Source organism: Heterodontus francisci, chromosome 8 (genome assembly GCF_036365525.1).
Source record: "Heterodontus francisci isolate sHetFra1 chromosome 8, sHetFra1.hap1, whole genome shotgun sequence".
In the NCBI taxonomy this organism is placed as follows: domain Eukaryota; kingdom Metazoa; phylum Chordata; class Chondrichthyes; order Heterodontiformes; family Heterodontidae; genus Heterodontus; species Heterodontus francisci.
The window spans coordinates 37,999,080-38,013,756 of NC_090378.1; the positions used below are offsets into that span (position 1 = coordinate 37,999,080).

Consider the following 14,677-nt stretch of genomic DNA (forward strand, 5'->3'; position numbering starts at 1 on the left):
TATTCAGTATGCAGGGTGGGCTCCTGGAAGAATTCCTGCCAGCAAGTCATAGCCCCCACTGGCATGCTGGAGAATTTAGGGAGCTCTGTAGTGCTGAAAGAAGTGGAGCCCATCTGAAAGGGAGTATTGATCAGGATTTGAGCTTCTTGTCTCTATTGCATCACAGCACACCACTTGATGCATTTACACAATGAACTACTGGAGTCCCTAGGAATTTGTTTTAAATCTACCAAAATAATTGGTATTGACATTGACAGCAGTCAGACACCAAGTTCTGCACCCTAGAATTGTGTTTATGGGATGGTGGGCAAATTGTCGCCCTGAAGGTCAGAGGGCAATTTGAATGTTAGGCCTCAGGCTGAACCAAAGCCTAACAAAAGTGGGACCTGAGGGGAGACCCACTACTGTGCCTTATCCCTCCAAAGTGACCTTTCAACACTGCCTCACGGACCACCGCCACCCCCTCGTAGCAGTTCCTCGGGTGGCACGGGTGAAAGGCAGGTAAGTGGCCCCGCCTTCTTGCTATGTTGTATGTTGTAGATGGGGAGGAGTGTCTGGTAGTCAGCTTTGCAGGAATAGGAAGAGACCGAAGTAGGCCTCACAGACCCATTTCCTTGCTGTTCCAGGCACTATTCTGCCCAATACGATTGTCTAGGTTCACCCTTTAGTATGACTACTTGGATGAAGTACTGAATATTAATACTCTGTCACTACAACATATATTCATGAAGCAAGCTAAATATATGCAAGGGCAGGCACAAGGTTCATTCCAAAAATCTCACCCAACCCGCCATGCAGGCAGTCACATCTGTCGGTCCAATATAGCAAGTAAGATTGGTTTGAGAGAGATTAGAGATGATGACACCATTATAACACCACTTTTTCTTTGTTCTGATTGTTTGAATTTATTATTGAACCGCGAAAAAATTGACGTAGAAGACTGATCAAACTTGTGAGCCTCAATTTTATCCTAATCTGCCTGCCGGGTTAACTCTGAATTTCAATCAGACGAGCTATAGAATGGGTATCCGGCCCAAATCCACCCAGTTCCTGCCAGGTGGGTTAGGAGAAAATAGATTCAGAGTCCTGGACTGACCTATTGGTGTCTGCCATAAAGACAGTACGTTCTTTTCCAATTGGTATATTTTTTCTAATACTGGATTGTACTTGGAAATTGTTCAAAATTAACATTATCAAGAAAATGACAGCAAATGATATTACTGGCACCATTTTGGATCCTTTCTCTCCTCTCTGACTCCCCTGAATTGGCTCTATATTTATCTACAGGAGGTTTGCTTCTCATTGACAGAAACTGCTGATGGGACAGCAGCTCTAAGTTCGAACATTGTGTTGAACCAAGGTGAGAACACTACATTGACATCCCATATGTTAAAGGAAGTTGGTTATACCAGGCTTCATTATCCCAATAATAAGCCTGCATTTTAACCTTGGTAAAGTACCCCTTCCACACCAAACATTCTATTTTTATTCTTCACATAGAAGTGCTGAACAACAAATCCCCTGTCCATCTTCACCAGCCCAAGTCAGCTTTCCATACTGTCAAATGTTTCAATTTAGCTTTTGTGAAGTCTCCAACACAAATGATCCTGTGCCACTAGGACAAGTCAATATTTTCATATTCACCATGGTCTGAGTCATCTAATTCAATAGCAGGAACTAGATTGTAGTAGTTTGCTGACTTATTCATATAGAGCCTTTGACGATCTGCCTCTTGTAGCTCGTCTGTGACACTCACCAATTCTGGCTCAGCATGGACTTGCTCTACAGCATCTTCTTCTTCCACTTTATTGTTAGACATATTAAGGTAGATCTCGTCAGCACATGTGACTGAGTCAACAGAACTGCCAAGCTTAATTTCCACCTCTTCATACAAGTCTCGGTTACTCCCTAGCAATGCTGTTGAAGGACGTAACATGAGCTGGTTTCTGGCGAGGATGTGATTTTCATGTCCTGTGAGGTTGGGAGTTGTCTCTGGAGTCCGGCACATTATATAGTGATGGTCTCCCGCATTTGTAAAGCCAGACTTCTCGATGGTGCAAATCTGATTGTCTTGTCTAATTGCTTTAAAATCAGATTTTCTCCTCCTCCAGCAATACCAACACAACATCAGAGTAAGAATCACGATCAATGGCAGGCAAATGAAGAGAGCCGTGAGACCATGGGACCTGCAGATATCTGAGCGATGAATATCTATGATATTCAGACCTTGTGGGTGCTTTGATGTGTAGCATGTAGGCACATTTTCTGATCCACTGATGCTTACATTTACATTAATATATTTTGCCAACCCATCATACAAGGCACATGTACACTCCAAGGTATTATTGAAAAGAGACAATTTCACAAGGCTTGGTTTAAAGACACTAGGAGGTATAGAAATTAAATTGTTGGAGTTTAGGTACAGGTCCTGAATCTGGTCGGAAGCCACTAAAATGCTCTCCGGTAACTGTTGAAGGTGGTTTTCCTCCAGGTGAAGGATCTTTAAAGTGGGTGCATTTGTTAGGAAGTTAGAAGGTAATTGCTCTAATTGATTGTTGTCCAGATACAGGACCTCCAGAGAGCTTGGGTTTTCATCTGCATCATAGATGTCAGATATGTTGCAACTTGAGAGGTCTAGGACCTTAATTCCTGACAGATTTGTGAAGACATTCCATTGAAGAGCACCAATAGAAGAACCAGTGAAGTTTAAGCAACATTGATCTCTCACCTGGCTAGCCTTAAAGGTCCTGAAATCAAGATTGCCATCACACATGCAGACTTCATTTGCAGCACCTGGACCCCAAACAAATGCTAGTAGTAGAATCCACTGCTGGAGGAATTTCCATGACCTTGGACCTGAGAAAAACAGATCAGCACATGGTCAATGACAGGAGTATCACAATATGAAAAGCCAGGAGTGCGAGTGACATACTGCCTGCTGATTTCTTCAATAACTAGGTTAAATCTGGTTGATAAGTTAATAAAATCTGTATTGAAGCCTAAAAATGCAAAATAAAACTTACCTTACCCTTTTTCTGGTCTTGAACCCCATTCCCAGCATGGTTGGCCTGGTGGAGAAGCCACTACTACTCCCTCACTCAGGCCTCAGGTTCAACTAGCAGACCAGGTCCCAGTGACATCATTGAAGTTGCATATTTAAACAGAGTCCCACTGGCTTCCAGTGAATATCCTTGCTGTCTTCAATTTGAAATTTCAGTTGGCTAATTTGGTGCTGGAAAGGAATGGGTTAACTGCCCCACTCCCTCCCACCCACCCCTACCCACCAGATTTCCACCTTCTCAGCAGGGAAATGCAACATGGCACTGGGTCAACCTAAATGAGGGAATGGAAAATTACAAAAGTATAATTTTAATATTAAGGCATGTAAGGATCATGGTTTGAAAACTACCAGTAATCAACCTCACCATTAGAAAGCATGGCAAACATATTTCTGCCACTAACTCTCCTCTTACTAAGCTAACATCACTGTGACGCTAACAGCTTAGGTTGTTCCAAACTGTAAGCACCGTTCCACTGTCTTCCTTGTAATTCTAGTGCTTTGAGACACTTCTGAGAGTTTTTAAAATTCATTCATGGGACGTGGATAGTGCTGGCAAGTCCAGCATTTATTGCTCACCCCCAATCGCCCTTGAGAAGCTGGTGGTGAGCCGCCTTCTTGAATCACTGCAGTCTGTGTGGTGAAGATACTCACACAGTACTGTTAGGGAAGGAGTTCTAGGATTTTGATCCAGCGACAGTGAAGGAACAGAGATATATTTCCAAGTCAGGTTGTGTATGACTTGGAGGAGAACTTGCAGGTGGTGATGTTCCCACATGCCTGCTGCCCTTGTTCATCTAGGTGGTAGAGGTCACGGGTTTGGGAGGTTGTGTCGAAGGAGCCTTGGCTTGTGTGATAGGATGCCATATGAATGCGTTTTTCTTTTCTTTATTTCCACCATTCCCTGCAGAATGGCACAGTAATATAAAAATACTTTATGCTTCATGGACAGGGTGTTTGAATTATTAGTCAACTGTAGATGATAGAGGTGAATTACTTTAGACATGGTACTCTTTCATGGGGCATACATCAGCACATCCAATGTCCGTAGCCTTTTGAACTGTCTTTGCTCGTGCCAACACTTTCTACCAATTACAATAATTTCTTGATTATTGTAGTTTTAAAAAAAATAATTAAAACATCATCCTTTGTTTCGTGCTGTTTTAAAATGCCCGGATGATCCTTCAACACAGTACATCACAGAGCATCCGACAGTCCAAAAGACCATGGAAAGCATTATGCTGCCACAGTCTATTTATATTATAAGAAGGATTGTGTCCATGTGTCTGGTGTTCAGCCATGTGAACCATAGCTTTGATGTGCTGTAGCCACATGACTAGTTACCAGAGTCCAAGCAAATGCCAGTACTACACTCACCAACCTCTGCTGTGCCTCAGTCCCTGCCACCTATGCTTTACTTCTCTGCTCTGGTGCTTCCTTGCCCTAACTCCCAGTCTCCCTGCTTCTTCCCAAGCCTCAGTCTTCACCCCCAATTCCTCCCGGGCTGGTCTAATTCTACTTCTGATCAATGGTGACCCATGTTGATCGTGCGGGGGACTCTACAGTGATTGTGCCATTGAAAGTCAAAGGGAGATGGCCGGGCTTTTGAGATCATCCACTTGTCAGCCCAAGCCTGGCTGTTATCCATGTCCTGCTGTAAGCTAGCATGGGCTGCTTCATTATTAGAAAAGTTGTGAATGGACCCGAACACGATTTCATTGTCAGTTAACACCCCCACTCCTGATATTATGAGGGGAGATGAGTCATTGATTTAAGCAACTGAAGGTGGCTGGGCTGAGGATGCTTCCCTAAGAAACTCCTGCAGCACTGTCTTGGGGATGTGATGATTGCCTTTCGAAATCCATAATCATCTTCCCTTACATTAGGTGTAACTCCAACCACTGGTGGGTTCTCCCTTTGACCCCCATTGACTTTAATTTTACTGGGAATTCTTGGTGCTGATTGTCTTTCTGTAGTCAATGTTAAAAAAGCTGTTCCCATTAGCTGATGGTACAAGGACTAGGGGACATGGATTTAAGGTTTTGGGCAAGAGGTGCAGAGGGGAGGTAAGGAAGAAGTTTTATTACGCAGCGAGTGGGAATGAACTGAACTGAACTGGCTACCTATGAGGGTAGTAGAAGGGGAGAAGATGAATGATTCCAAAAGGAAATTGGATGGGCACTTGAGGGAAATAAACTTGCAGGGCTACGGGGTAGAGTGGGGAATGGAACTGTTGGATTGCTCTGCAGAGAGCCATCATGGACTCAATGGGCCAAATGGCCTCCTTTTGTGTTGTAATGACGCTATGCTCTAAATGGTTCAGTGGAAGCAGCAAAGCCACAATATGTCAACTAGTCTTTCTATAACTAAACTTATGATTAGCCAACAAGATACACTACACAGGAAAAACAAACCACTGAGTGATTTTCCACCACAAAGCTCATTTATTTTACAGATTTGTCAGTTATGCATCTATTAGTGCTTTTTGTGGGGGGGTGCGAGGGGGAGGGGTGGGTGGGGTGGGGGGGTAAGTAAGAATACAACAACAATTTTTGGCCTCTATATAAACTTAACTGGTTGTTTTTTTGGGAGAGAGGGCAGGGAAGGACACAGAATGATGTTTCCATTAGGCCTGCTCCAGTCGACACACACTCTGACTCAATTTATATAAAATGTATTGTTTTGCAACATTCCTGAAACTAGAAAAATGCTTTAAAAAAAAACAAATAATACTGTTTGAATATGTCAAATCCTTTGTGTGAGTCCAATGAAATAAAAATATGATAAGGGGCCTGATAATAATAGTACATTGAGTAAAACCTTCCTTATCTTAGCCCAGCTCCCATTAGGAAGTCCATCTGTACCCACACCCTTTCCTGAGGCCTAAAGAGGCATTGACGTGCTTACTTCCTGTAATAAACTATTAAATGGTTTGAACAACTCAGTAAAGAAAAAGAAACTAACAAAAAATTCCTGCGTAAACCGGAGCTGGTTATGTTTAATTACTTAGTGGCCTACAAGTAAAAATTATTTTGTTATCCTTTAAAATGTTACAGAGGAGATTTTACTAGGCTTACATAAAGAGGAACATGCAATAATACAGCACTGCACCATTGATTGCCTATGGACCCAAGAAATATTTTTACTTTTCTAATTCATTTCACCTTTTATTCTTTTAGCAACTTTTAGGTCTCCCATTCTCATGTCCTACACGATAGCTGAAAGGACAGCCAGATGACTTGTTTCTAGCCATCTACCTAACTTGCTCTGTTTAACTTGCCAGGGAGCAGCTCAGTGTGGGAGTATTCCTTCCTGGCATTTCCTCCCATAGCAACAGCAGAGGTGGTGGATTTTCTGAACTGGGCATTTCTGTAGGAGGAATGCTCGACTTTGGACTTTGCCTGTGTACCCCACATCTGTCCACACATAAACCTCTGGGTTCCTCTCATTACAATAATATAAGCTCCTGGCCCCAAACTCTCCAACAATTTAAAGGTTTGCACATGCAGGAGAGGGCTGAATTTGTGTGTTGCCATGAAGCAATTTATAGGTAAGTTACCAAATGTTGGATGGCAAAATAATTGTGTGAAAAAAATATATCTTGGTACAAAATTAGTTGCAAGGCAAAAATAATTAGATGGAGCCAAATACCTGCTTCGAAAAAAAATTACAGGAAATAAAATATGGTAAACTGAGTTTCTGAGTGAATGATGGGGATAGCAAAGTGGAGATACTCTCACATAAGGTGAGTACATGGACAGTTGCCATGTTTTACACAACAGAATAGCCAGTCCAAACAAGAACAGTGTAGCATGCTTGGCAGGAGGTGGGAGCAATGGTCAATACTGAGTACAGTAGCTGCAGGTTCGGAGAACAGATGCAACAAATATGGCTGGCCTTAAGAAAGATGTCAAGCTATCAACAGTACCATTTATTAAATCGATGGCCCAAGTATACACACTATCAAATGTTACCTTGTCAACCTGCTACACATTTATTGCTGGCCCATGCAAAGCCCTCAGCTCTTTCATTGCTTATCATGCAGACCCACACTTCAGCAGGGCTATCAGTCAAACTGGCACTTACAACTGAAACCCTAACATTTTAAAAGAGGTTCTCATAAAAAATCAATGTAATGCAATCTATCTATTTATATAAATGAGTTGAATGAAGGGACCGAAGGTATGGTTGCTAAACTTGCTGTTGACACAAAGATAGGTAGGAAAGTAAGTTGTGGTCATAGGGAAGCTACAAAGGGATATAGATAGGTTAAGTGATTGGAGTAAAATGTGGGAAATGTGAAATTGTCGATTTTGGCAGGAATAAAAAAAAAGCATATTATCTAAATGGTGAGAGATTGCAGAGCTCTGAGATGCAGAGGGGTCTGGCTGTCCTCGTGCATGAATCGCTAATAGAATGTTATCATTTATTGCGAGGGGAATTGAATATAAAAGTAGGGAGTTTATGCTTCAGTATACAGGGCATTGATGAGACCACTTTTTGGGATTTTCTTCTCCCTGCTGCTTTCACATGCGTTCAAATCCTCTGAAGAAGGAATTTTCCTCCACACAAGATCAGGGGGCAGGTTGTTCAACCTTGCCCGTCTAAGAGCGAAGTCCAAAGTACGGAAAGTCCTCATCAGAGAACTCCTCTTTGCTGACGATGCTGCTTTAACATCTCACACTGAAGAATGCCTGCAGAGTCTCATCGACAGGTTTGCGTCTGCCTGCAATGAATTTGGCCTAACCATCAGCCTCAAGAAAACGAACATCATGGGGCAGGATGTCAGAAATGCTCCATCCATCAATATTGGCGACCACGCTCTGGAAGTGGTTCAAGAGTTCACCTACCTAGGCTCAACTATCACCAGTAACCTGTCTCTAGATGCAGAAATCAACAAGCGCATGGGTAAGGCTTCCACTGCTATGTCCAGACTGGCCAAGAGAGTGTGGGAAAATGGCGCACTGACACGGAACACAAAAGTCCGAGTGTATCAGGCCTGTGTCCTCAGTACCTTGCTCTACGGCAGCGAGGCCTGGACAACGTATGCCAGCCAAGAGCGACGTCTCAATTCATTCCATCTTCGCTGCCTTCGGAGAATACTTGGCATCAGGTGGCAGGACTATATCTCCAACACAGAAGTCCTTGAAGCGGCCAACACCCCCAGCTTATACACACTACTGAGTCAGCGGCGCTTGAGATGGCTTGGCCATGTGAGCCGCATGGAAGATGGCAGGATCCCCAAAGACACATTGTACAGCGAGCTCGCCACTGGTATCAGACCCACCGGCCGTCCATGTCTCCGTTATAAAGACGTCTGCAAACGTGACATGAAATCGTGTGACATTGATCACAAGTCGTGGGAGTCAGTTGCCAGCATTCGCCAGAGCTGGCGGGCAGCCATAAAGACAGGGCTAAATTGTGGCGAGTCGAAGAGACTTAGTAGTTGGCAGGAAAAAAGACAGAGGCGCAAGGGGAGAGCCAACTGTGCAACAGCCCCAACAAACAAATTTCTCTGCAGCACCTGTGGAAGAGCCTGTCACTCCAGAATTGGCCTTTATAGCCACTCCAGGCGCTGCTTCACAAACCACTGACCACCTCCAGGCACGTATCCATTGTCTCTCGAGATAAGGAGGCCCAAAAAAAAGAAAAAGATGAGACCACATCTGGAGTACTGTGTACAGTATTGATCTCCTTATTTAAGGAAGGATGTAAATGCATTGGATCAGTTCAGAGAAAGTTTACTAGACTAATACTTGGAATGGGTGTGTTGTCTTATGAGGAAAGGTTGGACCAGCTAGGCTTGTATCTGCTAGAGCTTAGAAGAGTAAGATGTGACTTGATTGAAACATATAAGATTCTGAGGGTTCTTGACAGGGTGGATGTGGAAAGGATGTTTCCCCTTGTGGGAGAATCTAGAACTAGGGGTCACTGTTTAAAAATAAGGTGTCACCCATTTAAGACAGAGATGAGGAGAATTTTTTTCTCTCAGAGGGTTGTGAGTCTTTGGAACTCTCTTCCTCAAAAGGCGGTGGAAGCAGAGTCTTTGAATATTTTTAAGGCAGAGATAGATAGATTCTTGATAAGCAAGGGGGTGAAACATTATTGGGGGTTGGCGGGAAGGTGGAGTTGAGGTTACAATCAGATCAGCCATGATCTTATTGATCATGGGGCCGAGTGGCCTACTCCTGCTTCTAATTCATATGTTCATATATATGTTCGCATGTTCATATCTGCCAAATGTCCTGTAAAAGCAGAACTTGTATATCACAACCTCAGGATGTTCCAAACCACTTTACAGCTAATTAAGAGGCCAAAACATTGTATGTTTTCAAGAAGGAGTTAGATATAGGTCTTGGGTCTGAAGGGATCAAAGGCTATGGGGCGAAAGCGGGAACAGGCTACTGAGTTGGATGATCAGCCATGATCATAATAAATGGCGGAGAAGGCTCGAAGGGCCGAATGACCTTCTCCTGCTCCTATTTTCTCTGTTTTTATAAAGTGTAACCACTATTATAATTTCTTTTCATTCATTCATGGGAAGAAGGCGTTGCTGGCAAGGTCAGCACTTATTGCCAATTCCTAATTGCCCTTGAGAAGGTGGTTGTGATACTCCCACAGTGCCATTGGTTAGAGAGTTTCAGATTTTGACCTAGTGATGATGAAGGAATGGTGATATATTTCCAAATCAGGATGATCTGTGACACGGAGAAGAATTTTGAAATGGTGGTGTTCCCATGCACTTGCTGACCTCCTTTTAGGTGGTAGAGGTCACTGGTTTGGAAGGTAATGATGAAGAAGACTTGGTGATTTGCTGCAGTGTATCTTGTCAATGTACACATTGCAGCCACTGTGCACTGGTGGCGGAGAGACCGAATGTTTAAGGTGGTAGGTGGGTGCCGGTCAAGTGGATTACTTTGTCCAGGACAGTGTCAAGCTTCTTGATTATGGTTGGAGCTGCATTCACCCAGGCAAGTATTCTATTACACTCCTGACTTGTGCCTTGTAAATGGTGGAAAAGCTCTGGGAAGTCAGGAAGTGAGTCAATCACCACAGAATTCCCAGCCTTTTGCCTGCTCTAATAACCACACTGTGCAACAGCCCCAACAAACAAATTTCTCTGCAGCACCTGTGGAAGAGCCTGTCACTCCAGAATTGGCCTTTATAGCCACTCCAGGCGCTGCTTCACAAACCACTGACCACCTCCAGGCGCGTATCCATTGTCTCTCGAGATAAGGAGGCCCAAAAGAAAGAAAAATAACCACACTATTTATGTGCTGGTCCAGTTAAGATTCTGGTCAATGGTGATCTCCAGGATGTTGATAGTGGGGGATTCAATGATGGTAATGCCATTGAATGTCAAGGGGAGGTGATTAGACTCTCTTGGTGGAGATAGTCATTGCCTGGCCTGTATGGCGCTAATGTTGCTTGACACATCTCAGCCCAGGCCTGAATGTTGTCCAGGTCTTGCTGCATGCATGCATGCTGCATTGTCTGAGGAGTTGTGAATGAAACTGCACACTATGCAGTCATGAGCAAACATCCTGACATCTGACTTTATAATGGAGGGAAAGTCATTGATGAAGCAGCTGAAGATAGTTGGGCCTAGGACATTATCCTGAGGAACACCTGCAGCAATGTCTGCGGCTGAAATTATTACCCTCCAACAACCATAACCATCTTATTTCATACTAGGTATGACTCCAACCAATGCAGAGTTTTCTCCCGAGTCCCATTTACTTCAATGCTACTAGGGCTCCTTGATGCCACACTTATTGTCAAGGGCAGTTACTCTCACCTTACCTCTGGAATTCAGCTCTTTTGTCCATGTTTGGACCAAGGCTGTAATGAAGTCTGGAGCCAAATAGTCCTGGCAGAACCCAAACTGAGCATCGGTGAGCAGTGCTTGATAGCACTGTGAACAATCCCTTCCATCACCTTGCTAATGATTGAGTGTAGGATGATGGGGCAGCAATTGGCTGCATTGGATTGGTCCTTTTCGTGAGCAAGACATACCTGAACAATTTTTCACTTTGTTGGGTAGATGCCAGTGTTGTAGCTGTACTGGAACAGCTTGGCTAGGTGCGAAGCTAGTTCTGGAGTGCAAGTCTTCAGCACTAAAGCTGGGATGTTGTCAGGGCCCATAGCCTTTGTTGTATCCAGTGTGCTCAGCTCTTGATATCATGTAGAGTGAATTGAATTGGCTGAAAACTAGAATCTACAATAATGGAGATTTCAGGAGGAGGCCAAGATGGACCATCCACTCAGCACTACTTAGGGAATATGCAGCAGCTCACTTGTGCACAGTAACCCACAAACAGCAATGAGATAAATGACCAGATAATTTGTTTTACTGATGTTGGTTGAGAATAAATATGTTTTTGCTGGTGATGGTTGAGTGATAAATATTAGCCAGGTCACTGGGAGAACTCTCCAGCTGTTTGTCAAAAAGTGCCATGTGATCTTTTACATTTGTCTGAGAGCGAAAACAGGGCCAAAGTTTAATGTCAGTCCCTCAGCATCAGTAAACACTATGTTCTCAAGTGTCTAGGGTGGGGCTTGAATCCACAATCTTCTGAGTCAGAGGTGAGAGTGTTACCACATGTACAACAAGGCTATTACTTGCATTAAATGCAATGTGGTGAAATTGGGGCTGTTATGTCATGTTCCTATGCAGTTAATGCTTTGATATATCAATGGATAGCAAATTGACATGTTTAATGAGATGAGTGTGTATATTCAAATAATTTCATATTTGACACCAAGTATATATTACTCATGTAAGAACTTTGGAGACTGCAACTTTTTTCAATTACTTTTCAGTTACAATGCATTTTATGATTTATAGTTTTCATGTACACCATGTAACGACATTTTGGAGCACCTCACAGACATGCCAAGAAGCCAGCTCCAGAGAGTGGTTGTTGTATGTTGGTGTACTGATGAAGTGCTCAAGTGCTGTTTGGGCTACATGGGGGATGTTGTCAACATGTTCATTTGTCAAGAGCTTTCAGTGTGATTTAAGTGGATTTAAATATTAGATCCCAGACAGCTTCAGGCAGACAAAGTTGGTACAGTGCTGAGGAGACAAGTTGTTAGTGAAAAGTCTGAATAAGCAAATGTCATTGTACTGTAAAGGGCATATTTGTTGGCCAGTGGTGATTTGTTCCTTGTGAGCTGATCTGCACTTTTCGGCAACAACTCTTCTATTGTCACTGTGATTTGCATGTAACCACACAACAATCACTCGTCACCACCTGTCTATACATATAGTGCACATGCTGCAGTCTGTCAGCAGTAGAAAAGGATTTCAAAAGTGAAAGTGCTTTTTTCTTCCCATGGAGATACGATCATTTAGTTCTCATCTATGCTTGGGGAAAATCTAAAGGGGAACTTATTTGTCTGGACTGGTGGTTTTCTGGGAACAACCAAAATCTGGCGTCCCATGGTACAAAGATGCAGTGATACCTGCAGCAGTTTAAACCTCCTCCAACCCAGTTCTTGTTAAAAAAGCTACAATGAACTTGTAGCAACATCAATTGCAAGAATTTCTATATTACAACAGTGATTTCACTTCAAAAAGCTTCATTGGGCTGTAAAGCGTTTGGACACCTCCTGAGGTCGTGAAAGGCACTATAGAAATGCAAGTCATTCTTTCAAGAACTTTTACAGTGATAGGATCACCCTTATGAAGGGACGCTGACTGGTGCATCTCACTCCTACTTGTTCCTTGTTTTCTTCTGTAAAACGACTGGTCTGAGGCATCCTGGGAGCAGTTAATATTGTCAATACACACCACTCCCCTTGCTATGGCATCGCCAATAGAGAACGGGAAGAAAAACAACCTCACTCCCGCTTGGTTTCTCAAAACGTCTCTTCCCAGGCTATCACTCACTTCCAGTTTTAAACCAAAAAGGATAAGTACAAACGGATACCAATAAGTGCAGGGTTGGCTATTAATTTCAGATTGTGCCACAATCCAGAAGAATTCAGTATTCCTGGCTGTAATTTGTTACAGTTTTATGGTCGGTAAATCTAGCTTTTACGTGGATTGGAGAACCTTGAATGTATTACCAATGAGGGCGGAGAATTCAAGCTGTCGACAAACAGTACGACAGATGACAAAGCCGTTTCCTGGACTACACAGTAAACACTTCCATTACTGGTCTTAACTTCTAGTCTTCTAACTTCTAGTCCTCCAACATGCTAATCTTAACAAAATAACATTAAAACAAATCCAAATCCAACCAAGCAGCCTATGGCACAGAGGGAAACAACCTTCGCCGTCCAATATGATAATAAGAACAGAAAACTGGTCTCATCTCTGCTTTCGTAATCTGTAGACTTTCCAACACAACCAATGATAGATTTATTAATATGCATTACAATATTAATTCATTTGAGGTAAACGAAGAGACGGAGAGTAGCGAAGTTGACACTTGAGAGAAAAACAGCTACTCTTCAACAGAATGGATTTCAAAGGCTGCTCTGTCCTGGTTGTGAAATGAGATTTTAAAGAGTTAATTTTAATTCGAATCTTAACTTAGGCTTGATTCAGATCGAGAAACTTGTTGAACGGTGACTCGTCTGTTTCTCCCAGAAGTAAAATCATTTCAGTAGTTGTCCCGTTGGTAACTTTACTCAGAAAGGCCAACGATCCAACTCGGTACATTAGTTCCTCCTTCTACTGGACTTCCCCTGGTTCTCTCCTACAATCTGGTCACTTCTCCGTTGCTGATAGATCCCAAACACCCGCATTCCCAGACCTAAAACCTCGATATCAGCGTTTATCTACAAGATTAAACACCTCACCAAAGCAATGCAAGAAACATTTAACCCCCAGTGAGATGGTTTACATTAGTCATTTCTGTTTATTTAATGGAATAGTTACGGTGTCAGGAGTTCTTCCCACTGGAATGAGAATCTGCAATCCGTACATATATTTATTTTACTGTCAACCTTGTTTTAATATCGTTACTTTGTTTAAATAATTCTAAGTTTGAACCCCAGGCCACTATTTTTCGGTATTTATTCTTACTAAATTAAATAAACAACACGATCGATGACGGAAAGATTCCAAACCCAAGGTCACGACTTACCTTTAGTGCCGCTGCCGGACTCTCCCATTCCTACTGCTGACAAGTTTAGACAGAAGTGGTGTCGCTAAAATATATATTAGTTATTGTTCTATTGGTTGCGGTTTCACATCCTGATTTTTTAAAAAAATATATATTTTACGATGTATTTCCTGATCAGTTACTGTGGGCGTGCCGATCACAGTGAGGGATATGGAGAGTGCAGTTCAGTCCCTCTTCTCTGTGAAAGTCCCTTGAAAGTGAGCAGGTAAGAAATGGAACAAACACACGAGCCTCTCCCCTCCAGCCAACTTCCCGCAGCCCGATACTAGCTCTCGGGAGACATCTAGAGTCAGACCTCGGCTTAGTCTCTGGATGCTGAACATCAGAGTCCGATTGGATCATATATTTATGCCGGGTTTGAAATAAGGGACATTTCTAAACGTATTTCACCGACCTCAAATGAGTTGCAAGTCATACTTCGGATCTTCCCCTACTTACGAACTGCTGCTATGAAACGCAGGGTCACAGACAACATAGGAGT

The 14,677-nt window shown here is 42.9% G+C and overlaps 1 protein-coding gene across 1 annotated transcript; it reads right to left on the minus strand.

Moving 5' to 3' along the window:
* Positions 1 to 228: 228 nt before the first annotated feature.
* On the minus strand, positions 229 to 14,449 carry si:ch211-106k21.5 (toll-like receptor 3). The gene is made up of 2 exons (XM_068036968.1): positions 14,158 to 14,449; positions 229 to 2,856 (listed from the first exon to the last, which is right to left on the minus strand). The coding sequence occupies exons 1-2, from the start codon at positions 14,183 to 14,185 to the stop codon at positions 1,616 to 1,618; spliced, it is 1,269 nt and encodes a 422-aa protein (XP_067893069.1). The 5' UTR covers positions 14,186 to 14,449; the 3' UTR covers positions 229 to 1,615.
* Positions 14,450 to 14,677: the final 228 nt, after the last annotated feature.

Excerpts from the sequence above, each read along its gene's own strand:
- si:ch211-106k21.5 (XM_068036968.1), bottom strand. The coding sequence starts at position 14,185 with ATGGGAGAGTCCGGCAGCGGCACTAAAG. Across the intron at positions 2,857-14,157 it reads GTCCGGCAGCGGCACTAAAG|GTCCAAGGTCATGGAAATTC; the intron begins GTAAGTCGTGAC and ends TGTTTTTCTCAG.